Here is a 26,071-nt window from a genome sequence, read left to right as displayed (position 1 = left end):
AATTCGCCATTAACATTTCAGGAGCATTAACTTCTCGTCGTGCTGTGTAGTGTGATACATACTAATAATTAAATCATGCGATGGCCAGGTCGGTCTATTTGTTTTAAAGGTATTTTTTTTTAAATTGGCATGATAATAACGTACGTAATAACTTAAGACAGAAGGTCCTTTAAGTAGAGACTAAATAGATTAATCGACTTGGTATTATATCGATCTCACAACTTTTTACGGCGAGACTTGAGGTTTTTACAGAATGTTTTTGATGGCATAACTTTTGCAGGTTACTGTTTTCTGAGTTTTGTATAACTCCGAAACTTGCGTTAAAGGTTCTCTACTAAGTTGGCTATCCATCTTAGCCCTTGCCTCATACTATAACTTTTTCAATAACCTTCGTATATACATTGAAACCACAACAATGGTCTTCAAACGAACCAATTTTCAACTAATAGGTCTCATTGGCGACAACATGGCGTAACGACGCCACGACCGCCGCATGTCAATCACTTTGGAAATTAATCTGTCAAAACTACGTACTTAGCATAACTGTTGATGATGCGGTCTTCTCCGTGGTTTGACCTAAATGTAGGCTAATTATTGTAATTATGAATAAGTAATAGTATTTAGTAGTGGTAAGTTAATTATGAGGTTGTTGGTGAAAAGTACTGTGTCATTTCAATTTGATAAAAATGTTTCGTTCGGGTATCTCTTGCCCAGTAGTGGGACAGTAAAGGGTTAAAAAATAGTTTTTAATTACTTGATATTATGCATTTTTGGTGTCACACAAATCACAGTGCAATTACGATTGAGTTTGAGTTTCGAGTTTAGAGTGATTAGAATTCACGTATCGTTATTGAGTAACTTTGAAACTTAAATCATCCGTCTAAGAAGAATCTCGCAAAAATTTATTAAAGTGTGTAGTAACCAATATAATAAGTTAGTTTACAATATTGACGTACAAAAAGTCCCCGTGGCTTACGTCATGGCATGACAAACGTTAATAAAGTAGCAGTCGACACGCCTGCATTGTTGGCCCATCATGTGTGTAATACCTGTCAGTGTAACAAGGAGTTATGGGTAATGCTACGTTATCATAGTCTGATGGATGGAAGTATAAGCTTCCGATTATATGTCTTGTAGTTGTGTTTAAACTAAAATGCCTTTGGTCTTGAAGGAAAAGTGGCTGTTTCATCTGCAACAACAGCTATTCTAGAAACTGAAAAAAATCCAGAAAATGTATTGTTTTTTTTTCGTTAAGAGATTTATACTCTCCCCTGAAGTTTGTTTTAGCAATTATTCGTAGTAACTTATTATAAAGTTGTAGGAATTCTTTGAGTGTAACAGTATATTTCAAATGGTTTGTTATCTTTTCATAAACCGATTAAAATCGTCGTATTTATCAAAAGTTGAACAATTTTGTTTCAGAATAAGCAAAAAGCCGTAAAGCTATATACTTACCTATAGGAAAAGCGATTACTTGTACCCGAAATAAACATTTAAAATACTAAATATAGTGTTCGTGTGTAAACGCTCTAGGTGATCTAAAGTGTGGGCTAGACGTAGAATTTATACGGGCGTAAAAGGCTTACTTGATCGATTGACAGATAAGTCCGATGGATTTCTGCGTGCTCCTAAATTGTGAACGGCACATGAATCTTTATCTAGACTTGGGTAACTTAGAAATTCGAGTTCACGTTAAGTAATAATTGTAGAAAATAATAATATCCTTTAGTGGAGGGAGATAGGTGCCGGCTGCCGTAATACGTATGTACTTAGTAATTTATTAAGCATGGCTTATTAATATTATACCTACCACTACTACTACTACTAGAAACCAATACTTTTTAGTAGGTATACAATGTTTTTTACACCGAATGAACAACAAAGAAACTACATTACCAAGAAAAAATACCTTCTTTCACTATCGACGAAAATAACGTCAGCAAGTTGGGAATATATTGCACTACTTTATAGGTTTTCACCCTCAAACACCGTAGTCAGCCAGACCGTAAAAACGTGAATTTTATAAAATGTTTTGACTCATCCGTCTTAAAAGTTCCACACCCTTCCCATATATCAAGGAGAGGGAATGAAACTTGCAAGTTGTACAACTTGAAAACATTTATTTTTTTCTCCTACCTTCCACCGCACTTCGACCGCGGAACTTTCTTATAAAACTGTTTTCTACTGAAACAACTTTAAGTCTGCGGTGTCGTTTCTATACGTATTAGTACTTGTTTTATAGATTAAGTTGTTCTAATTTGTTTGTTTTATAACTAATAGCGTTACTTCTTTTTGCATTGTTAAGGCTATGGGCGGCTTGAACAATTTTTACGTTAGTTAGGTTGTTAAATATTATTAAAAGTGTTAAAATTTACTTGTAGATATGTTGTTTCCGATGAAACAGCACCAACAAAATTTTAAATACTGGAAGTAATCGATAGTATTGGGAAACTCGTCGACAGTGATGGCGCCGCAGGCAAAATGTATTTTATTGTTTTATTCTTACAAATAATTATAAAGGTTTCTGTAACAAAACTCTGAAATGAGTAATAACAGAAAACAATCGTACCCGGCATTAAATCCTTGAAGTACGAAGGATGTAAAAGTTTCATGTACCAATTAAATATTCAGGCAACTTGTACCGAAATCATAACGGTGTTTGTATCAAACGAATTTGTGAGGTTTCTCTGAGGTCGGCCCGGAAGTTTTGTTTGTAAAACACCCACAGATTTCGGCTACCTTTGTTTAAGGATACTTCCTACCTACCTAGTTTATTCGTACGTGCAGTAAAAACGAATCCATACTAATGTTATGAATGCGAAAGTCTCTTGGTCTGTCTGTACATTGCGTTTTCACGGTTTTGCCCATTGCACATAATATTTACAAAAATTTGCACAAAAATAGTGGTGGACCCAATTCTTCATACAGAGGCGATATTTAGATGGCGCGATGCGAAATGATCAAATTATATAAAAAGTAAATTTATAATACAGAAAGCAGTAGGTATTTCTAACATTCCCATAAGTAAGAGGTTTATTTCACTGCGCCAAGGAGGCAGTAATAAAGATTGAAGCTTTAGCGTGGAGATGAATGCTTAAACCACTCGGCGGCTTTTCAGCTAAGCTCCTAAATAAGACTAAAAGAATATTCTTAATCTGTGTTTAGTACATTACCGTCCATATATGGCTATCGCACCATCGAATACTTGGGAGTCGGCTCACGTCATGGTGTATGACGATCTGTTCTCATGATTTGTTGTACTGCCAAATACGTAGTGCTGACGTCGACGGGTTTTTGCGTACAGTGCACGAACGCACTCATGTGCTCCCTTTTAGTCTTAATTGTACTTTCATTTTAAGGGCATGTGGTATTGTGGTGACCAGTATGATGTACTATGTAATCATCAATCATCGATATACATAATATTTCCTCCGTTACTAAGTGACTGGCTGATAGACAGCGCACAGCCGAATCTACAGAGAGTAGAAAGTTAAAAATTGGTATGAAGATTCCTTAGGAATTATAGAGGAGCGCTAAGTGAGGATTTTTTTTGGGAATTCAATCCCGAAAAGACTGAGAGGGGTGAAAACCTTTACAAGAAAGATCGACAGTAAATAATATTGTGAAATCCACGTGCACGGAGTCGCGGACAGCCGTTAGTGAATTACCTTTATAATTTGTTCGTTAAGGTCGAGTTTTAATTTGAGATTTCGTGAGTGGGAAAATAGTAGTCGAGACTGATGGATGATAAATCTATGTATATTTCATAACATTGATCCTTCTGTTATTTATCTTCCCGAACTAAAGCCTAACTGCTAATAAAGCTTTGTAAACGCCGAAAACGGCCTGTCAGGATTACAATAACAAAAATATGATTTGGAAATTTCGCTTCCGAAATTCTAAATTCATCAAGCGAACCAACATAGAAATTAATCCCGGCTTAAATTCGCTACAACGTTCGCAATTATGAAATTGGATGGCCGAAAACGTCATGTCGCCCGGGCGGACAGATACCATACACGGCCATACATGGAGTAATAAATGTATGTATGGGTATGTGGCTGCTCTGACCAGCGCCCCCAATGATTGCTGGATCGATGGTACACGACGAATTTAAGCCTCTCTTTATGTATTTCATGTCTATTCTAATATGAATTTGCTGAGGGATGTCGTTTCGTTAGTTTTGAGAGAATTATTATGGAAGTCGAATATGATTGGAAATCAATTGATGAAGTACAGAAGTATTTAAGAAATATTGTTATTTGTGAGTGGTCATGTAGTGGTGTGGTCAATGATAGGTATTAAGCTTTTTTTTTTTTTTTTTTGCGGGGGGAAAAATCCCTTCGGATACCCAATTTTCCTGGGGGGGAAAACCTGGGTTATGTGGTGATACCACTAAAAAACCGCCCCGGTAGCCGAACATCTGGTGCGGAGATGGAAAAGCCCTGGGCCCTAAAAAACTTCACCAGTGAATAGGTATTAAGCTACGTTGATGAGGCTGTGGGCCCTAACATCACGGTACGATCCACAAATTAATAAAGTCTGGTATCGTTTTATAAAACGTGGTTATAAAAGTAAGTACGAAATTACTGGGAAATATTACGATAAAATATTATATAGGCCGAGACGAAATTCGCAGAAGTGATTAATTTTAATATGTGTACTTTAATATTTAAGCATAAAACGGTTTTCCTTATTTGACATTTTATGTTTTTCGCTTTAATTACGTAAAAAAATATTATTGGAATATTATGAGGCTTGTACCTACTCTGCTAAAAGGGTTATGCCTCGTCTGATGCGGATTCAGGCCTCTATATTAGTCTTGGCTTAGTGGTAGCAGCTTCGAGACTATAGGATTATCCATGCAGCAAATATATACATATGTACCAAGGTATTGTATAAATTTAGAACGCATTTCCGAACGCTTTTTTGGCAAGTCAAACGCGTTATTAAAACCGTTTTTCCAATTTGATATCAGTCTAATAATACGAAGCTAAAATACAGTAAAATGCACTTTATCTAACTAGGCTTGCTGTTACCAGTTCAATAGGTTAGGTCTCGAACCCGCGACCTCAGACAATCTCGTTGAACTCTCCACTCTGGCTCGCCACTCCGCCGCTTTCAGTAATTCGCTCTCATTATGTAATTTTACACAAACCGTTTAAGTAGACCTCGTAATTTATATAATGCAGGAAAAAAGTATGGATGTTCCAGCATTTATAAATATGAGGTATGGTATAGGTACTTAGGTTCATTTTTGTGAACAAGCTAAAGGCTACTTGGTGTTTCCCCCGTAGGCTATTTACAATACTTACTTATTCGTTTGCTATTATAATAATCTGAGAACTCTAGTTTTAAAAGTTTTGTGTGAAGATTCCTTAGCGTACAACGCCGTGCTACCCCAGATTAAGTGTAAATTCAATGTTTTAGTGATTGCAACTTTGTTAGGAGGTTCGGCTTGAAGAACTAGAAAAAAGTTTTTGAAGTTTCCTTCAGACTATATGAACCTTGTATGAACATTTGGACAATGAGTACTTAAAAACCAATTACCAATAATATTTTTTACTCGTCCGTAATATTGGTAAGCGGCGGTCCAGTATGACAAGATGCGGGATGTAAGTGAGGCAAGGGAAGTTTGTAAGGATCGTACCTAGTGGCATTCTTAGGTTTTTTTTTTTTTTGTTTCTGCCTGCCCCTATGGAAAAATGCGTGATATTATGTATTCACGTATGTTTCACTCTAAATGTGGTGTGCAAAAGTTATTAGACTTTGTTCACAATTACAACAGCATCTAATAAGCCTATTTTATCACGATTACTGTTTTTGTATGAAGGAAGTTACATGACTCAGTGCGGTGGCCCGTCTAATCGATTATGTACGGCAAAAACTCTTAATGGACATAAAAACAAACACAAAACATAGCCTTATGTAATCATATTACGAGTACATGAAAATAGACGGCTCTTTTATTTTGATTGAACTTTGATCTTTGACTTATTTTTGGAACTTTTTTGACGATGCTTCTGTTGTTGAAAGAATGTGCTAATGAAGTTATTTATGTTTAAAAGTTGTTTGAGTATGAGTACTGAAAGATGTTGTTTTGACAGTTTATTGCAATATTCTTATGGTAATAATCTTAGACTATAATCCTTGTAGCAGTCTTAATGCATATCGTCAGTCAAATTGAGGTTTCATAAGCTATATAATTTATTTTTCTTATTATACGTATACATGGCACTTCACGATACCAAGAAGCGCTTAGAAAATATTTTTCATAAAGAAATACGAAGAAATGTTGGCACATGTAGGCAATCCTTCAATGGTTTTTACTTGTTAGCATTTAAACGGCTTCCGTTTTCCTCTTTCTTTATGTATATTTACACCATAACACAACGTGGGCCATATATTCAGCGAGCCCTTACAAAACGTGAGGGTTTTCTAAGCAAATTTATATTTTATTTAATGTTCTCGCACTCTCCACACGATGGGGATAGTTTGGTTAATATAGTATTTGGATAACGTGAGAGACTGGAGGTAGGGTTGGTCAATTTTTGGTCGTTTATTTAGCTTAAAATCGTTATAATGTTTATGTGAACTAGTTTTATTCTTTTTACTCGTTTAAAAGTGTATATTATGATTATTTAAAGGCTCCGTCTTTGTATGTCCAGCCGCTATTCTGGAAAAAATAATATTCAATAAAACTTTAAATGCGTTCAAAACTAAAATGTTTCAAAAGTACACGTCCACCCCGGGGCTGGACGTACCTGCCTCATGAGTTCGCGTTCATGTTCACATCGGCAGAATAGACGCCGTGTTGTACCGTTTCATACAAAATGAACAAAAATCCCATTCGTGACATGCGTGCGCTGCAGCCGCCTCGGGCTATAGCCGGCGCGTTACATTTCACCCATCAAAAGTTTCACATATTCTGCAAAGTTGCTCATCTTTTAATTTGCAGTATCTTTATACCTAAACAACCCACAATGATGCTTAAGTTAATTTTACCATAGGCGACGGGCGTGCTCCAGTAAAAAGGTGTCGTAATTACATTTTCCCCTACAATACAGTTTTACCGAGAACCCCAATATTCTGCTAAAATTCCGACCCCAAAGCTTAAAATTTCTAATATTTAATAACCGTTTATTAGGCAAACGTAATTTCGCTAACCCTATATGAGTTAAAAGGGACGTTTTTATAGAAAATAATATTCAAACGAAAGCCCGTTTTGGCGCGGGGTGGTTTTGTGGGTGTGGAGGGTGGTTCGCCCACGAATAGACTCACCATATGCGAGTATTGAAAAGCACGGACAAAAACCTTGTTGATTTCCGCACAAAAATTGGTGATATTTTTTCCGGAAGCGACTTTTTTGTTTCGTTTTTTTTGTCGTTCCCTGTTGTTTTTGATTTTTTAGTTACGGGCTCCCGCGTGTGGGGGACTTCTTTTTCACTTTTAATTTTGCAGTTGGATATAACGACAAAAATGTGTGTAATAAAAGCCACTTAAAGCTTTGTTTGAAACAGGGGTGTGGTATTTTGATATACATCAGACCTTTGGTCTTGTATCATGCGGAAAATCAACTATGAAATAACACAGAATGATGACCTTTCTGTACCTACACTTATTACCCAATTCATTTGATTGTAATTTATGACCATAAATAACAACACTTAAAATAATCTACCTAAATAAATTGATAAACAGAATCATTTACCACAAACCAATATTTCGATAATCGAATTTTATAGTCCCAACGAATCCGCGCTGGTGGTCACCGCCCCCGCCAACCCCCCCAAAAGCTTTGTACGCCCGGGGTGAGTTTGATACAAATCGTAGTCATTAATGGTTGATAAATATTTATTTTGTACGAAATTGTTGATGTACCGCCGTGTAGCGCGGATATCGGAGGCCTCTCTACAAATAATTTCAATTTGAAATTTCTCTGTAGTGGTAGGTATCGAATTGCGATGGTTTTGTTTTTATTGGATTATTATTCGTTTTATGTTTCAATGGTTTTCAATTTAATGTTGTTTGATTGTGTTGTAGGCTTGTTGAGGAGTAATGAGTATGTTGACGGTTTATTGTTATTCTTGCGTTACTATGCTAGTTATAATATTATAAATGCGAAAGTTATGGATGGTTGGATGCTTGTTTGTTTGGTTCTCTTCCACGAAAATGTACTGGACGGATTTCAATAAAAATTAGTACATCCGATAGCTTACAATGTAAATTACTTTTTACAACGAAGTCGGCAGAATCTTGTCCTTTAAAGGTATCGACTACTACTATCTCTTGTATTGTTACAGTGTTTTAGAAAAATATAGGAGGGAATACTTATACGTAATTAAGTAATTGGGAAATATAAATCGGGATTTGATAGTTTTGGTCACGTCAGTAAAGTTTGCGATTATTTTAAAATGTGTTACACATTAATTAACAATATTCGCGTGAATGGATACGACCTGCATTAGTAATTGTACCAATATTATGAGTGAACATAATACAGGCCCAATAATCCGATCGCCACGCTAACATATTTGACACGCTCGTTTGTACGTTGATCGATAAATAAACTGGTTTTATTCGTTACGTTCGAGAAATTGACACTATTCAATTATATGCTGTTGCTTTAACACTTATAATTGTTGGATTTTATTACACGGGTTTTTAGTTTGTTAACCGTGTTTATTTTTACGATATGTGTTATGAAATTGTGTGCATTTAGTGCAACAAGGGTTGGGTATGAGTACTTTTTTCTATCCAACACAGATATTGGGTTTTGTAGAGATTTTTCATGAAATATTTCGAAAATGGTTTCATCTGAGTCCAACATTTCTGATTACAGATAAACCAGTGATTTTATAACTCTGATGAAGCCAGAACGTAAATATAAATCGTGAGAAGAATATGGCGATTCCTATTCTGATTCGGAATAGTTTGTACTGACAATTATTATTGACAGTGATGTCCGATTCTCAGTATCGGTTAGGTTGTAAAGTGGATTAAGTTTTTCATTTCGTGTCATATTATCTTCCGGATAAGTGATCTGAAACTTTCCCATAAGCTGGCTCTAAAATGTATTTAACTTCATTATAAAGTAAGCGAGAATAAATGTAAAGTTTAAACAGTTTTGTTTAATGACTAGAATTCTCAAGGCAAAAGATTTTAAACGCTTCAATCCAAACAGCCTTCACATCTGTCTATTTGTAAGCAATTTGGGTGCTATTAAAACGTCATAAAGCGACCGGCTCGGACCGGTTCTACAGCTGATAACTAATGTAATCACAATTATCTGACAGATATCGTTAATAGCTAACATGGTCGCCGTGGAGTGAACGCTTTGATTTGTATTTGTACGTGCCAATTGGTTTATTGTGTCGAGTTGGTTACTTAGCTTTATAGAGCTTGCTACAAAAAATATTCTGATGTAATTTTGTATTCGTATTTTTCCCAAAAACTAAAAATAATTGAATAATTTGAATGAATAATAACAATTAAAAGTTTTTAAAATATAATGACTTTCTTTCTACACTAATCGTCTAGTCACTATAGTCGAGCTAGTCACTTCAATGAATCATATGTTTATCATATTCCAAGAATACCTATACAGGCTATCTCATACTAGGTATAAGCTCAAAGCTAATCAGTCAAAGGCATGTCTCGCCGCGTCCGTCCCTATTCATTTACCACCCAAAGCTTAATTATTATATACAGCGCAACCGTACCTGTGCCTTTAATCACAGCTATTGTTTCATGTTCCATAAGCCCCCATTCCCCCCAGACACCCCAATATACCGAAAATTACATGCACGTACACGTCGAATTCGAGACAGACAGTACAACATAACTATCACAAAGGGCCGGCAATTAGAGCTCGGACGTGATGTGTGGATCGATCGTGTTGTCCGTCAGATCCAATGTTTGCATATTACGTGAGTGGCTGACGGACTCTGTGTATGATTTTGACGAAGGTTTATCGTATCGGTTTAGCAGTACCTACCTGCTGGTGAACATTTTGTCTGATATTTTCACGACAGTTATGAATGCTAATCAATATACTTTTGTATAGAGCATTATGAGTATTTCAGTTCGATATTTTGATTTTTGAAGATATCTTCTGAGAGTTAGAGATAGGTATTCTGATGTTTTGACAGCTAGCGATCCTGTCAAAACGTCAGACTTAATTATCGAAAGTTCGTATCTCACGATAGACAAATAGCCTTTTAGTCCTTTCACCAAAACATTCCATATAGATCTGTAGCAAGCCTGAATGCTTCTCAAATATCAGTTCCGATCCTTTCATCCGTATATTCAAACAGGAACATCCATCAAAGGCTCTCCACATTCGTCCCCACAAATTCCCTCAATACAAACACGGTCTCCCTAGGTCCTGCGATGTCCACGATGACGTCACAAGCTCATGGTGTAATTGCTGGCCCTTTGTTTCCTATGGCGTGTGCTTCCACGTAATTGTCAAGTGCAGTACAAACGTTTGTTCAACGTCTTCCGTTTATAGGAAATGCAAACAGTTTGACAGTGGAGGGTGTGATGTAGCGAAAATGTTAAGTTCGCTTTTGTTACCTAACGAATGGCGAAAGCTGCTTAAGTTTTACTGTAACTTATATAAGACTAGCTGACCCGCGCAACTTCGCTTGCGTCCAATAAGAGAGAATGGGTGTAATTTTTCCCCGTTTTTGTAACATTCATTAGTGGTACTCTGCTCCTTTTGGTCGTAGCGTGATGATATATAGCCTATGTCCTCTCTCGGGTATCAAAATATCTCCATACGAAATTTCATGCAAATTGGTTCAGTAGTTTAGGCGTGATTGAGTAGCAGACAGACAGACAGACAGACAGACAGACAGACAGACAGACAGACAGAGTTACTTTCGCATTTATAATATTAGTATGGATTTATAGAAAGTTGATTCAAGCTTTTCGCCCGCCCTGTAGGATTATTTTCTGAAAGACAATTTCACATGTAGGTAGCTTTGTGTCGCAAAAATTTCTACAAACATACATGTCATATACAATTTACAAGCAGACCCGTTACAATTATTTTGTGGATCATAAAATATTTTATTTTGTTCCTGGACATCAAAGCCCTTCTTGCCCACAGTTGTAATAGCGTTGCGGCCACGGTAACTACTACGTACAAAAGTTGTGAATTGATATATTCTCAATCGAAACGTCAACTTGCTCTCCACTATCTAGGAATTAAATAGATAAGAGTGAATATAAAATTGATTCTCTCGTTGTTTACTAATCGTGGAGTGGATTGAAAGGGGCGGGTCAGTCGCGTTCAGTCAAAGGTTATCACGTGTTTGCGTTGAGTACTACTTAACGCATCACGCACCTACATATCTGTGGAGTGATTCAGTCTTCTGTGTCATTCAGGGATGATACTGAGACCTATACTTATGTAAAACGGCTGAAATCTTAGAATGGGCTTATTTTATAGAACTAAAAAAATGATTTATTGAACTAGAAAACTGTTTTACTTCTTAGAAAAAGTTGTTTCTTTATATGATGGAGCTAAGTTGTCCCTACGAGGGGAGAGTTATTGTCTAACCAAATGAAACTGCGGGACATAGCCAGTGTAGGGATTCCAATGCAAAAGACATTGAGTGATTCATTGTGTCAGTATTTTAAGATGAGACCCAGATTAACTTTAATTCACACAAAGTAATTTTTATATCTCCACAATATCTTACGGTATAATTATTTAAAAAACAAAATCTGTACGTAAATGAAATATCAAACCTAGTTGTTTTGTTATTTTCATTAATTCATACTTGAATTTATTGTGTATCTAAAGTCTATAAGTATTATTCTTGGAACAGTAGTCGAAAACTTTCATCACATATATTAAAGCATGTTAATATTCAAGTATTCCAATTACCAAAACAAAACAATTCCACGAAATCCGAATATTGGTTTTACAAGTTTCCCTTATTAATTAATTTAATTAAAGTTCGCTTTATATAGATTTTACGTGGAAATGAAGTAATTTGTTGTGGTTAAGTGTAATAAGGTAGTGCGTAGCGACAAGCTAACTACTGGATACGTCGCTATCAGGGCCCGTTTATCTGATATTAAACAAGCCACTTAAGTTCGGGGAAGTGGTTCAGAATCTGTAAAGGTTGACGTACACATTGAGAACTTGGTATGAATTCAATTTAGTGAGCAAGCAAGTTAAAGTTGTGTGTAGATTATGAACTAAGCTTTTTGTTCCATGTTTATAAAAAGTAAAAAAAAAATGTCATTCAAAAGATCGATTGGTTTTAATCCTTGTGCGATCACAAGAATTCCCTGTTCACGTCGGAGAAGTTTCATTGTAATTTTATGTTAGTCTATTCTATGAATGATGGCAGAATGGTGCTAAGAAAATTAAAGCTAAAATAATAAAGGAAATCAAAATCTTATGACTTTAAATAAAGCATTTATCATTAGGTATGTTATATTTTAAACATTTCTACGAAAAACTTCATAAAGTAGAATTATTTTTGAGTCGTGAATGTGTGCGACGTCCCTCACTCGTCTCAATGACCGGTTAACTCAAAGCGCAACATTGTTTTATAAGTGGTTCGATGTTATTCAAACTGATATTAAATTTAATACTGACTGAGCACCTCTCTACAATGTACAAGTTAAATAATACCTACGTGTTTTACTACTTGTTTTAAAATTTTAGAGGAGGAATGATATATTAATAGTCGGGCTTCTGAACTTACCCTTTAAAATAATAATTACTGAAGATAATTTTACCTATTGTTTTGTAGGCATTGCGTTATTTGTCGTATTACTACATTAAGAAAGTACTCAGAGGTAAAAACAAAATTTCATGAATAATTGTCACACAATGCGGCGTATAGTTTCAATTTGGGATAAGAATTTGAAAGGTGTCTTTTCAACTAGTACTGGCTAACTTATAATTAGCGATATTTACCTTTACTCTTCCTATTCATAGAAAATAATGTACATCAACCAGCCTAGCCTTTCTTACAACTATGTTGAGTCGGCTTTAGAGATGTCATAGAAAAAAATGTAAATAATAATATTAAAGCTTAAACTATTCTGCGTCTTAACGACCGTTGTCAATTACAGAACAAATATCACTATATTTTATGATCTAAAGTAAAAAACAAGTAAACGAACGCACCGCGCTACTCCCCCCACTACTTGCGAGACTAATTTACACGGTACGTAATAACACGAGTTATTTTGATTTAATTTAATATTTGCGTAGGCATTAGATATTATTAGTGTTCAAACAGACTCGCAGGCGAATTTTAATTAACTTTGTATAAATTATTATGTTCGCATTTATTAATTATGTTGTTTATTAATTTTAAAAGTAGTTTTTAGATGTTATTTGACAGGTTGTTGAGTCTTAGAAGGCTTTTTTAATAAAATATATTGAGGACGTTGACCTGAAGATTAAAAGATTTCTATTATAAAAATTACTTCTTGTTTACAAAACTAGTAGGCGAATTAATCCTGACAAAACAGAGATTACTGGATTAAACGAAAGGAAGCTCAATGCTCACTTCAAGAGAAAAAAATATGAAATTCAACTGCTGCTTATTTTTGTTTATTAGCACAGGATCTTTGGTTCATATCTTTCTGTCTCTCTTATCTCAGTCGATGCTTACCGTTATAAATACAAGACATGGTCTAAGTTGGCAATACCTTCAAATACATTACTTGTCGTTTTACTAGTGGGAAACCTAGTATGAATGTTTTACTAGACTGCCAAATATTGGTTCAGCTGCTGTAAAACTGATATTAGAATTGTTAGAAACTTTACAAATTTGAATTATCTTTGCTATCAACATTTTTAGTACTACCATTTACACCTTACACACAGCTGACGTAGGACATATGATATCTAGAACAAATGTATCGATGACGTCACAGCACATTGAACTGAATGTCCTACATACATATGTCTACATATTGTTGTATACTGGTGTTTCATTCACGAGGGAAATCTATGTAAGATGCCTAATTTCTTTAGACGTCGTATTATTTGCTGAATTCTTGAAGGTTTATTCCCGATTGCTTAGAGACTAGATAGTCACTCAGTGCATACTTAGTACTTTGAGTATCAGTTTTTTTTGCCGAAAATTTGACCAATATAATGAAAACACAAAGAATCGATTAAATAGATTTTTGCTCTGGTGAGAAAAATCCGTCTCTGCAGAATGTTGCTTTTTGTCTTGTCAGGTCGACCAGTGAAAGCACTCGTTAATTTAGATTATTTTGATTTAGAAAGACCTGAGTGAGCAATTCTTCAGGCACTACTAGCGAGTCATGACAGTCTCAATCAAGAATTAAAGAAACCCCAAGCATGATTTTTCGGTGTCTTAAACATACTTTAATTTTGCAAAACTAGCAGAATCGGCCCGTGTATTATCCTTTGGTATGTCAATAAGTAAACACGAATCATCTTAACCTCTCAGAAATTTAACTTAATAATATACAAAACAAACACACCAATGAGTCATTAATACAATCGCACGGCACGATCGTAGTTGCGCAATCAAATATTCATTAACTAGCGTGATTGTCACGCGTCAGTGGAGCACCGGAGCCTATTGGGGGCTGCGACCGTTCGACGCTGAACGATATCGAAGGGAACCACTGTCCTTAGTAATTAGGTGATGTAGGGTGAGGAACTGTTTATAAATTTGATTTTAATAGCTGTTAGGGTGGGTTTGATTGGTGTGGAGTGACGTCACGAGCAGTGGCCGTGAACATTTCTATAAGTACTGATTTGTCATTTTGTCTATGGACAGATTTTTTTTCAGATTTTGTCAGAGAACTTAAACACATTACATGAAGCATTTGTATAGAATGTGTAGGTAGAATCCAGACTATTAGGTTGTATAACTTTATTGGCTACACCTAAGTCTGGATCTAATTTATTAAATCTATTTCTGGAAACTCTGAAACTAAGGCAGAAAACCGATGCCTTTTATATAGAAATTCGCCATTTACAAAAGAAAGTAGGTTAGTATTTGTTTGTTAATGATGATGAGTCCATGTTGTTTTATATTCTTTCAGTATTCAGCTTTCATTATAGATTCAAATGTTGTCTGTGTGTGGTACGTTTTTCTATTGTCAGCTATTTGTAGGCCGTTCATTAATGGTGGCAGGATTCCAACCGGAATCACCTCCGCACACGTCCGATAGAAACGTGATGAGTTTCAAAATCGCATTTGTTTATAGGTTACCTATTAGATACCTACTTTATTTTATTTTTATCTTTAGGTACTTTTTCTAACGGTGAAGGAATACTTCGTGAGGAAACCTTGCATATATGTTTTCTTAAAGTTCTTGAAGCAATGTCTACAACCCACATTTGTTCAGCATAGTAGATTTGAGGCCTTACTCTGTCGACGTTTCGCGACCCCGTCTCCCCGTCCCCCGTACGGCTACCATAGCTACTAAATAAGTAATAAATGAAAATTCTAATATTTTAGCTTATGTAAATATTATTTTTTTTTATTAAAATAAATACCAATTATAGCACCTGCTCTACCGCGTCCCCGCCCATGAAAAAGTCTAGCTTTAATAAAGCAAATCCAACTTATGCCCGGTTTCTGAGTACATTTAGCGGTAGTTTATCTATTCAATAGCGTTCCTCTTATATGAGTTTAGACGCTATTGAATAGATAAACTATCGTTAAATATACCTCAGAAACCGGCGGTTAAAAAGGCACGGTCTTAAGGAGGCCATATTGACAACTAACTATTACTAATTTAATATTGATTCCCTAGTTTTATTTAGTTATTAATAGTGATGATCAATATCACTTGAACCTTGAGGTTGTCAAAACATTTGTATTTAGACACTGTTTTGATTAGTCTAATTGTATTTGTATTGTCTGTTTCCTACGTGTTTGAAATGTTTATAAAAACGTGGCCGATGTTTATATTGTGGCCTAATTTTATTTAATGGAAATAATGTGTTAACTATGACTGCTGATAAATTATAGGGCTTGGTTAAGTATCTAATGGCAAAAAATACAGTTCTTTTTAAACCACGTCAAAGGCCTTCAAGCGGATTGAACAACTTTGACACTAGGTTGACCACTAACCATACGACAGATACATAGATAGGTCTTTTTATAAATTTTCTGTCATTTTAACAAACGCATAGGACTCTTTTAGGAGCTGCTTACCTTAGTATATTGGGGTTAACTTTAATTGAAGTCAGCCAGTTTGGTTTTTCAGTTAGTCAGTCTGTGCACAGGCAGTCCTGAGTGTATATATGTAGAATACAACAGTATTCTGGCACTGTAGTTGGTTGATTACCATCAAACCTTCCAGATCCCTATTTTCTTGCAAAGCTATTGTAATCATACATTTGTAAGTAGATTAGGAACACTTGGAACCAACACTAGATATTTCGAAAGGTATGATACAATAAGTACTTAAGGGCTCTGGTGTTTAATGATTATATTATCATTCATGACGATGATGATTACATTCACAGGTGTCAATTCTCACTCACTATCTAAGATCCTTTAAGTATTTTTCTATAGGTAAATACTTAAAATTTTAATACCTACTAGTTTACTCATAGTGACAAACCTAAGTACCACTTGTTACTTGGAACAATCTAACTTCAATTGTATATTTCCGTTAAGAAATGACATAAGTTTCATAATATTAGTGTTATCGAGGCGACTAAGTAAAAAGTTTGTTTCAAAACATGTCGCGTTCAGCCTTCATGGATGTGACAGACTAAGTTTGTGTGAGGCGTGTAGTTTGTGCAAAATGTAAGCAGTCGGCGGCTGATTGTAAAGTTAGTTTACGACTGAGGTAAAATCTTTTTCTCCTAGATGATTGTTATGAAGTTGATTGGTTGTTTTGGTCCTTTATTCATTTTATCCAGATTCCATATAACATTTTTGTTGGTTGACACGAAATACTAATGCTTTAAAAATTTACATTACATACATTACATACCTTATCTTGAATAATAGAATCAAAAAAACGATATTGATCTTATCTTAAATAACCTCCCAATTTATCAATTTGACTTCAAATATTTTTCTATACAGTTATATTTCGTGAATAGTTAACGGGGTTTTCGCAATCAGTTTGCGTGCCATGAAAATGTCCTTATTAGTTTAACTGAACGCTGGCACATCGCCAGTTCACTTTCCGATTAGATTTTCACGACTTGTCGATGTTGCGGAATGCCGATAGAGCTAATGCATGCCAATTTATTTGAGTCGTGAGTTAACAATTAAACTTTTACGTAATACATTCAGTTTGCGATACTATGTTTTGTAATCTGTGGATTATCTGCTTTTAGCAGTTTAGATGGGAATGGCTACGTGTTTCACATTCTGACAAACGTAAAGAGATTTTCTTTGTCTGGTTTTGTTCGGTTTCTAAGTCCGAATCGTAATTTAGAAATATACAATTTTCGCCTGTTTATTGATTGGTTCATTACGCGGGGGTTTTAAGGTGTGCCAGGATTGAAAGCTGTAATTAAATTTAATGTCATAATTGTAAATATGAATGAAGAGATCCGAAAATTACGAAGAATTAATTCCATTGGCCTATTGCAGATATAATAAGAATTAAATGCATGAGATAAATTGTAGATATGGCAATCGTCTGTTATACATTGTGCATGTATGGGATATATAGACCGACAATAAATTCTATATAAGTCACAGTTTCAATAAATTTTCCACAAGACCTTGTATGAAATTTACGAGAAAATCTAAACTTATCACGTCTTCCTAATTCTTCGTGCCAAAATATAAGTCAAAACCAGCAAAATCACGGCATGCGTGTCATAAGAATTATGTGAGTCGATCCCATTGTGGCCTATTGTGGTAGAGTAGTAGGCATTGTACCAGGTGTCTGTGTCCATACAACTATGTTCTTTGTTGTTTTAACAATACAGTTGATATTACAATACAATATATTGTACCGTTAACTTGTCACCGGGGTTATACGCTTTGTGTAGATTTTTTTTGTGAGGATATTGAAGGATAGTATTGTTTTTTTGGTCTGTGTATACCTTACCGTCTTTTGTTGAGCAAAGGTTTCCCTCAGACTGTTCTAACTATTAGCTTTTGGTCTATAGTATAGGTTCCCAGTCTTTTATAGACCACTGCTCTATTTTTGAAAGAAATTCAGTGCTACTCTTTACGTAATACTCATTTATACTAATTTTAAGAAACTTCTTCTCAATTTAAAGAAAGATCTTCCCTAAATTCCTACTTTTTCATCTCCAGTTTGTTCACTCTCAATCTCTCTGATAGTGTGAAGTAATGAAATAGGGATTTGATTTTAACTGAACTGCAAATACAGAGGTGACCACGTTTTATTATGAGTCAGTTTGTAACCACAGTTCACTCGTGGTAATTCCCAGTGAACACTTAACATTACGTGAATAAAAATTATAACACCCGCGTATTTTCCACTGTTTGATCCAAATGTTCAACGCTTCCGAGTGTGCTACGTATTCTGTTTATTACATAAAATTGTTTCAAAAGTTTTTACCTTCAGCAATCGTCTCCGATCGTTTGGTTTGTGTTTAAATCAAGTAGTTTATTTGTGCAAGGTTCCTTAAAACTCAGGTTTGTGATAACTCTGATTGGCCTAAAGCCATGGACTACAGCCTTTACCTCTGATTCACAGAATTGATTAAAAAATTAAACCGTTGTCTCGATGCGTCACAAAAAATATTCGTTTGATTAAAGTGCCGAACAAGTCTGTCGAAAGTCGTATTTTTTGTTCTACAACAATATTTTCATACGGTAGCCAGTAATGACGGTAATATTTTTTCAACGATATCGCAGTAGCGGTAAACAGGAAAATTTCAGTGTTTTTCACCGCGACAAGGCTTTATACCGGGAAGGTTTTAATGATACTTTCGCTACGATTGCGACCTACATTCGGTGAAATAATGCCACCAAGTACACGCCATGACGCTCCGACGATGAATGATGAATTAAAACAGAATTGGAACGTGAATTAATGATGTTCGGTGCGCGAATTTCGTTAAATGAGAATTGTACGGATTGAAAGAATATTTTATATTGTTTGTTAATTTAATTATGCTGATTTTGGGAAATTTCGTATTTGAGTTGACGTCGGGAATTTAATAAAATATTGATTAATAAAACGTTAAAATACCAAGGGTTACGCGTAGATTATTCCATCGTTTTAAAGTTTGTTTTACACATTGGTTTTACCGTATTCAGATAAATATCAGCCCACTTAGCTTATGATTAGATTGATAATCAGCAATAAATAAATAAAAATAAAAGTAACGTTGTTTGTTATGCAATAAAAATGCGGCCATATGAAAATATTTTTCGGAACATCTTGTGTATTAGAATTTTAAACTACTAAAACTTTTGAAGCTATCCAGCTATCAATATTAAATGGTGATTAAGTTGATCGCTGCGCCACTACCAGTGCGCCGGGAGGTCGTGGGATCGATTCCGACATGGAACAAATATTAGTGCGACCCACAAATAGTTGTTTCGGGACTAGTTGTAGTTTGTATGTTTGTAAAAGTCCCCGCAACAAGAGCAATTCTTAGTGCAGGAGTAGTCTTTTAAAAATAAGAAAAACAAGAACAAGTAAAATAGATGTGTCTAACAATGATCTGTGATTGTTCCAGCTAGCCGGGCATGGAGAAGGCAAAAGCTTACATAAAGAGCTCGCTGGCGACGAAGCCGGCGTCGCCGTCGGCGGGCGCGAAGCAGCCGGCGCAGGACGACGTACGCGTGTGCTACGTGTGCGGCGGCGCCGGGTTCATCGACCAGTACACTGTTAGGGTTAAGCCTGATAGCCAGGTAAGAACAAACAACTAGGTTAGATCTAGGAGAAATCTAGGAAAAAGCTAGAGAAATCTGGAAGAGATGTTCGGTAGGCGTGCTAGATGGTAACGTTAAATCTTGCAATTGACATTAGGCCACAGCAAAAAATTCAGTTTAGGGTTGGTCGAAGTCCAAACTTGACCTATGGCGAGCGAGCTATTCATATCGTTTAGTATGGAAGTCACAATTCTTTGTGGACTTTTGAGAAACTGTTCCCTTAACTAGCTTTAAAATAACACTTTCACATGCCTGGCGTAAATGCCTAAAAAGAAAGATCTTTAAAATCTTTCTGTTATAGAATGAGTCCTCGAAATTAGCGTTTCTTGGTTTCATGTTAAGTACCTAATTTGTACCGTTCGTAACATTTGCTTATAAAATAAAGTATATTCCTATTGATAGTCAATTTATTGTATTTGTATTAAATTCCCGATTGCCGGGGCGTTATAGACAATTGAGCTTACGACCTCGTACTGATGAATATTAATGGATATTTCATTCGGCTAGACACAATTCGTTCATGTTACTCGCCAATACTTTGTACTTCGGAACTTTGGAATCGCATAGACATTTGCCTTTTTACTTATTATCATTAATTTATGATAATTGTATATTATACAATTAGGTATGTGTTTATAAAGATTTGAATAGAAACACGAAAGTTCAACCTCGATATAGGATTATCCCAGAATATGGATTAATGATTAGCAATCGGGAACAAGACTCTTAAGCTTTAGCCTACGACATATATGACGATATGCAATAGCACATTTTATTGTATACAATCAAGTGCTTTTGCTGACTTCTGTTTCCATAAAACAATTTGCTGTCACAAATAAATTCGAGATTTCCTTTATCAAATTGTCGTTACACTATTTTCCCTATACACCCTCTTCAAATTGACAACAAGCGTCCTATCCATCATCCCACAACGATGTCTTGACGTGGACCGGCAGTGTCACCCAATTCGCGGTCATTACTTGCGCCGGCTCCACACGTTGGCCCCAACGCTCGTACCAACGTTGGACTGCAAAATCTGTGCTAAAATGAGGCTTACACACGTTGGCTAATAAACTAGTTCTGTTACGCGAGCATTGGCGCAGATTCCTTTGATGAAACCGACACGAGCCGGCCAACTACCAACGCTCGCCCCAACGTTGGGACCAATGCCATTTTCTAGATCCACACGCTGGACGAATAGCGTTGGGGCCTATATTGGGTCCAACGTGTGGAGCCGGCGTTGGAGTCATGTGTTCGATGGTGAACTGGTCCGAACCGGTGCCGGTTGCCAATTGACTACGCGTCAATCTATTGACATTTGACACTTTATGTGCACACGAGGTTTATGCGAATTGTTATTGGTTTGTTTTTGAAAGGCCAGGTTTGACAACCTTCAAGTACGTTTGTACGGACAGTATTCTTTTTGTGATTCAAGGCCTAATCTCTTCCTCGTTTCTTGAAGAAACCTCTGGCCAGCAGTAGGTTAGTAATAGGTTTTTTAACCGTCGTCTAGTTTATAGCGCCTAAGCTCCTCAAGATAGCCTGTCTGTTTATCAGTCATTCTGTATTCATTCTGCCAAAGAGGTTTTACTACTCGCATTTAATTAATCGAAGGCAGGCTTTTGTACACGATACTGGTTTATGAAAACCCAATAAGTAGGTACCTTGAATTCTAGAAATATTATATTTTCTCAGTTACTTTTTTAATTTCTACTATTACAGTAGTAATATACGGATCTTGCTACTATAATCTCATCTCGGTATCCTAACTATTGTAAATGCTGATTGCAAGTTCTATTTTCTAGTATTCTAGTAAAGAATTTTAATAATTTTCTATCTCTATCATAAGTTTATTAATAAAAGGAGACATCAACATTTATGCGTATTATATTACCGTGTATAATTCCTGTATGTTTAATTTCTGTTTGCATCTACGGAGCTATAATTATTGCGAGTCGAATAATCTGTTCATTAATAAAATTATTCACTGTGATTATTTATTGTACGGCGGTAAATAACGCATAATTATGCATGGAAATATGTAACCACATTTATATGTTTAAATTATATTATTATACAGTGTCATACAGGATGATATGATACAGTGGCGAAGGGTCATTTTTTATAAAAGGTAAGCCGGAGCTATAAGTCATTGTGTAGGTATAGTACCTACCTACATATTATGTACATCGTAAGAATGCCGACGTAAAAGTAGCGTATTACTGCATAATAACAATATGAGAGTATTATCTACATTCGACTACAGTCTCTTATTTCTCTCTCTACAGTCTAATAATACATAGGTACTTACCATGCTACATAATCATGCTTGTTTTGTATTTAGTTACTCTGTCTTCAGTAGTAACACGTAGGTAACACAACAGCACATATTTAAGATAACGTATATCGAACGATTTATGATTGTCTCGCACTGGTTGTTTAATAACATATTATACAAGCAATTTAGAATGTATTCATCAACAATAAAATATCAAACACATTACCTATGGATAAACGCAGAACACTTTTATAGAAATGAGTTTAACCTATAAATCTTGACAAAATGAAAATTTACTCTAATAGAAACATGCAAAACAATTACTTTTTAATATACTGATACATTCACAATTATGCACAAACACATTTATAAAGGAATAATGTTGTGATAAATACAAATATTCTAATTTGTTATAGAGCGCGCGAAAGATGTAAACAAACATGACCTAATGTCAAACTGGAGAAAATATAATACTTATGCAGGATTCTTAGCTTATATTTCGCCATCTCGCTCTTGCACGCGGCTCGCGCCGCGACAGAAACATGCGTAAGATCATGTGTCCGCCGCGGCGCGGCGGCGCGAGCGCTGTAGCGCGAGGCAACCCGCTCTTCCTCCGGCTTGCTCGCCACTATGCAGCGCGGTGCGAAGCGCGATCCAAAAGGTCGTAAGCGACATCGCCGCCATAGTTTTTATTGTACGCGATTCTCGATCAGCGCCTCCGGCTTATTTCATTATTATTACCTCACGTTGCGTTTTTAGCGGAGCGTAATTTTTGAAGGGCAGGCGTTTTCGTAGTTTCGATTAGATTAATGATTTTAGTTGAAGATTTCGGTTTAAATATTGGTGATTATTTATTAATTGTGTATTATTTGGCAATAGTAAACAATTAATTTAACACTAATATTAAGTCTGTCCAGAAAGGGAAGCCGGTAGGAATCGAGTTGTATGGAGCCTTCGCCACTGATATGATATAGTCCTGTATGTTGAGATGTTTGTATGCGATTGAAGCAAGGGAAGTTTGTAAGGATCGTACCAAGTTTTCTAGTCTCTGCATATTCCTATGGTGAGATTTTATATATGTCTGTATGAATGACGAATTCTCTACTTCTATCGAGAAACAACAACCGGCTAGCTATCGAAAGAAATGTATGAAAATCTGATCAGCGCCTCTAGCGGACGTTGTAGAAACTATTTTTGCTGTACATTTTAATTGTCAAACTCGATACTCGATGGTTCCGATTGTAAAGAATCGGAACACTATTATTTGTTTATTCATGAAACTATGTTATTTTTTTGAGCATCGTATATTTCGGGCCAACTGACCCATGTTTTCGTCTGGAATTCTGGAAAATTAAAAAGCTTTTAGCGTGTCTAGGTGAAATATGCAGTAGGTTTTCAATTAGCTAACGTTAGTATTGTAATGGATGGGATTCGAATTCACGATCTCTTGATTGCGAGTATCTAGGCCGATGGTGAGCCTTTAGGTTATTGGTTTTGTTTATGTCGGTTAACTGAAAACTCTCGCGATATGTGCTTTATTTCGCTGCATATTTTTATTATTTATCATCCGCTGTGTCTATAATCATAAAACTACTGAACATATTGTCATGCAGTTTTTAGATACAATAATTTATTGCGATAGTTCTGGAGCGTAATACATTCATGTATTCATGGTTTCGTTTAAATATGCTGAACTGTGAGGGAAAATATCTAGTTTCGAGATCTGCAGATCTCGAAACAAATTATAACAGGCACTTGTAAAAAAACCATGTTTGACCCGTAAGTTTATTTATAGGTATAAAAAAGGTTCTCTAACTTCCGCAACGTTTTAAGCCTAAATAATTTGCCCCTAAGTACCCTAAATGCCTCCTAAAATAGGCTTTATCCATCTATTCCTGTCCACTCTACCGTAAGAACCTCCGCCAATGAAACCAGTAAGCCTACCCTGCCTAACTTTGGGCCTAACGAAACCCTGCCTTAAGCGATGACAATCTTGAAGCCCTAAACCCTAGGATTATGACTTTAAGTATAGATTTAGACGAGGATTGCGGCAATTCTATTACAAGTAAAGTCGCTTTTGTATGAAAATGAGACTGTTTTTTAAATCGATCGTCTCGTTTTAAGGTAGTTTATGTCGATAACGTTTTTTTGTGAGGTCATAGTCGGCAAAACTTTGAATAGAAGTAAGTGTTTGAAATAAGTAATTATGGTAGAACAGCTTCCTTTACACAAATTCAAGTCTATCTAGTTCTTTAAAATATTTCTCCATATAACACTGATAGACTGTTACGTTAAAATTCGTTGACCTAGCAAGATATCTACATACTTTTTTGTCTCTTACGTCTGTTTACTCGGCACAAAGTATTAATGAACAAGATTTCTTTAATTTCGCCATCCAATGAGCCCTGTTTAATCTTTTTCGGTCTCTAAAGTACATTTAGCGGTAGTTTATCTATTCATTAGCGTTGAAACTCATATAATAAAAACGTTATTGAATAGATAAACTACCGCTAAATGTACACAGAAACCGGGGGTAAAAAAGGCAATTGCTTTTATCGATACTTTTAAACAAGCGTTCAATAGTATAAACAGTGTGTATAAAACCACGGAAAATTTCCTTAACGCACAATCTAAAGCTAAACACTATTATGCGGCATTCCCATGAGATTATCGACACATCGTCAATGCGCCGATAACTCATGGTTCCCATACGAGGTTCTCATGCCGCCACTACGCCATGCCGCGCTGTGCCGTGCCGTGTTGGGTGAATAAATTGTAATAATTCACCGGAACTATTGCATTGTGGTGCTATGTAATTGTTTGTTTTGTCAACTATAAACTTACATCTTTGAGAAGCTGTTGGAAATTGTTTTTGTACACTGTATGTTTTTTTATCGATGTGTAGGGCTTTTCTATGAAAGATAAAACATCATATCATGCCTTTTCCCATAGGGGTAGGCCGACACCAAACAGAAGATAATATGTTACGAAAGAAATACCTATGTTTAAGGAGATATATCTAGTTAGCTATACTGTCAATATACCTACGCTACTAATACTGATGAATTTGATACTAAACACAAAACAAGTGTATGATTCGTTGTTTCTTTTGAAATCATATGTAATTCCAGATAAGATTTTTAGTTATCATAATTTTAAATTTAAATCTATGTAGTTATTGAGAGATGTCAATTCTTAGCATAGGCATGCATGAGAAAACCAACCTTATTGCTTTAAGATCTCTATCTCTTCCATGCGATGAATCCCATTTGGTAGCGGGGTCAGCCTTCATGATCGTTCTCCTCCACTTCGCTCTATCCTGGACATCTTCTTCGGAAACCTCACACTTAATCATATCTTTTTGCACGACAGTTTCCCATCTAGTTATGTTGCATTATTACTTCAATATCTGACAGACTGCATTTGTAACATGAAAAAAAAAACAGCCTTATAACTTCTGTACCTGCAACCTGTATGTTCGTAATGTCGGAGTAAAGTCCAATAAAAGCTTTTTTTCCCAGTGTACAGAGCCATACTTTCCGTTCCTGGGCGCGCACGCACCGCCGACGGGCTACCGGTCCGAAGGCGACGAGGAGGGCACGGTGCGATGCTGCTGCGTCTGCTACACCTTCCTGCGCCAGCAGTGGGAGCAGTACGACCGCGAGAACAAGCCTCACAGCCAGCGGTTCTACTGGATGAAGAGGCTCGATGGAAAACCGTTTATAGGTAAGGACATATGTACAATTTTGGTTATGAATTTTCGTTATAATTATTACGTCTATCTAAAAGTGAAGAGCGGTGTCTCCCATTACAGGCTGTTTATGCTTAACGGGAGGCTCCAATCACAATTATTATGTACAATAATTTAAGAACTATTTTTTTCATTTTATATAATTTTCGTCTAATATTGAACGCGGATTACAGCAATTAAGTA

General features: G+C 35.9%; 1 protein-coding gene across 1 annotated transcript in view; it reads left to right on the top strand.

Annotated features, from left to right (window-relative positions):
* The window catches only part of px (MAP7 domain-containg protein plexus), a 182,321-nt gene that overhangs the window by 38,993 nt on the left and 117,257 nt on the right, over positions 1 to 26,071 (top strand). The window contains exons 2-3 of the mRNA XM_076129511.1: positions 19,664 to 19,838; positions 25,659 to 25,863. Of these exons, the coding sequence (XP_075985626.1) occupies positions 19,674 to 19,838; positions 25,659 to 25,863 (370 nt within the window). The 5' untranslated portion in view covers positions 19,664 to 19,673. The remainder of the gene's footprint in view (positions 1 to 19,663; positions 19,839 to 25,658; positions 25,864 to 26,071) is intronic.

This window comes from Anticarsia gemmatalis, chromosome 22 (genome assembly GCF_050436995.1).
Source record: "Anticarsia gemmatalis isolate Benzon Research Colony breed Stoneville strain chromosome 22, ilAntGemm2 primary, whole genome shotgun sequence".
Taxonomy (NCBI): domain Eukaryota; kingdom Metazoa; phylum Arthropoda; class Insecta; order Lepidoptera; family Erebidae; genus Anticarsia; species Anticarsia gemmatalis.
Note: the sequence above shows the minus strand (reverse complement) of the source record. Positions and strands in the feature narration are given on the sequence as shown.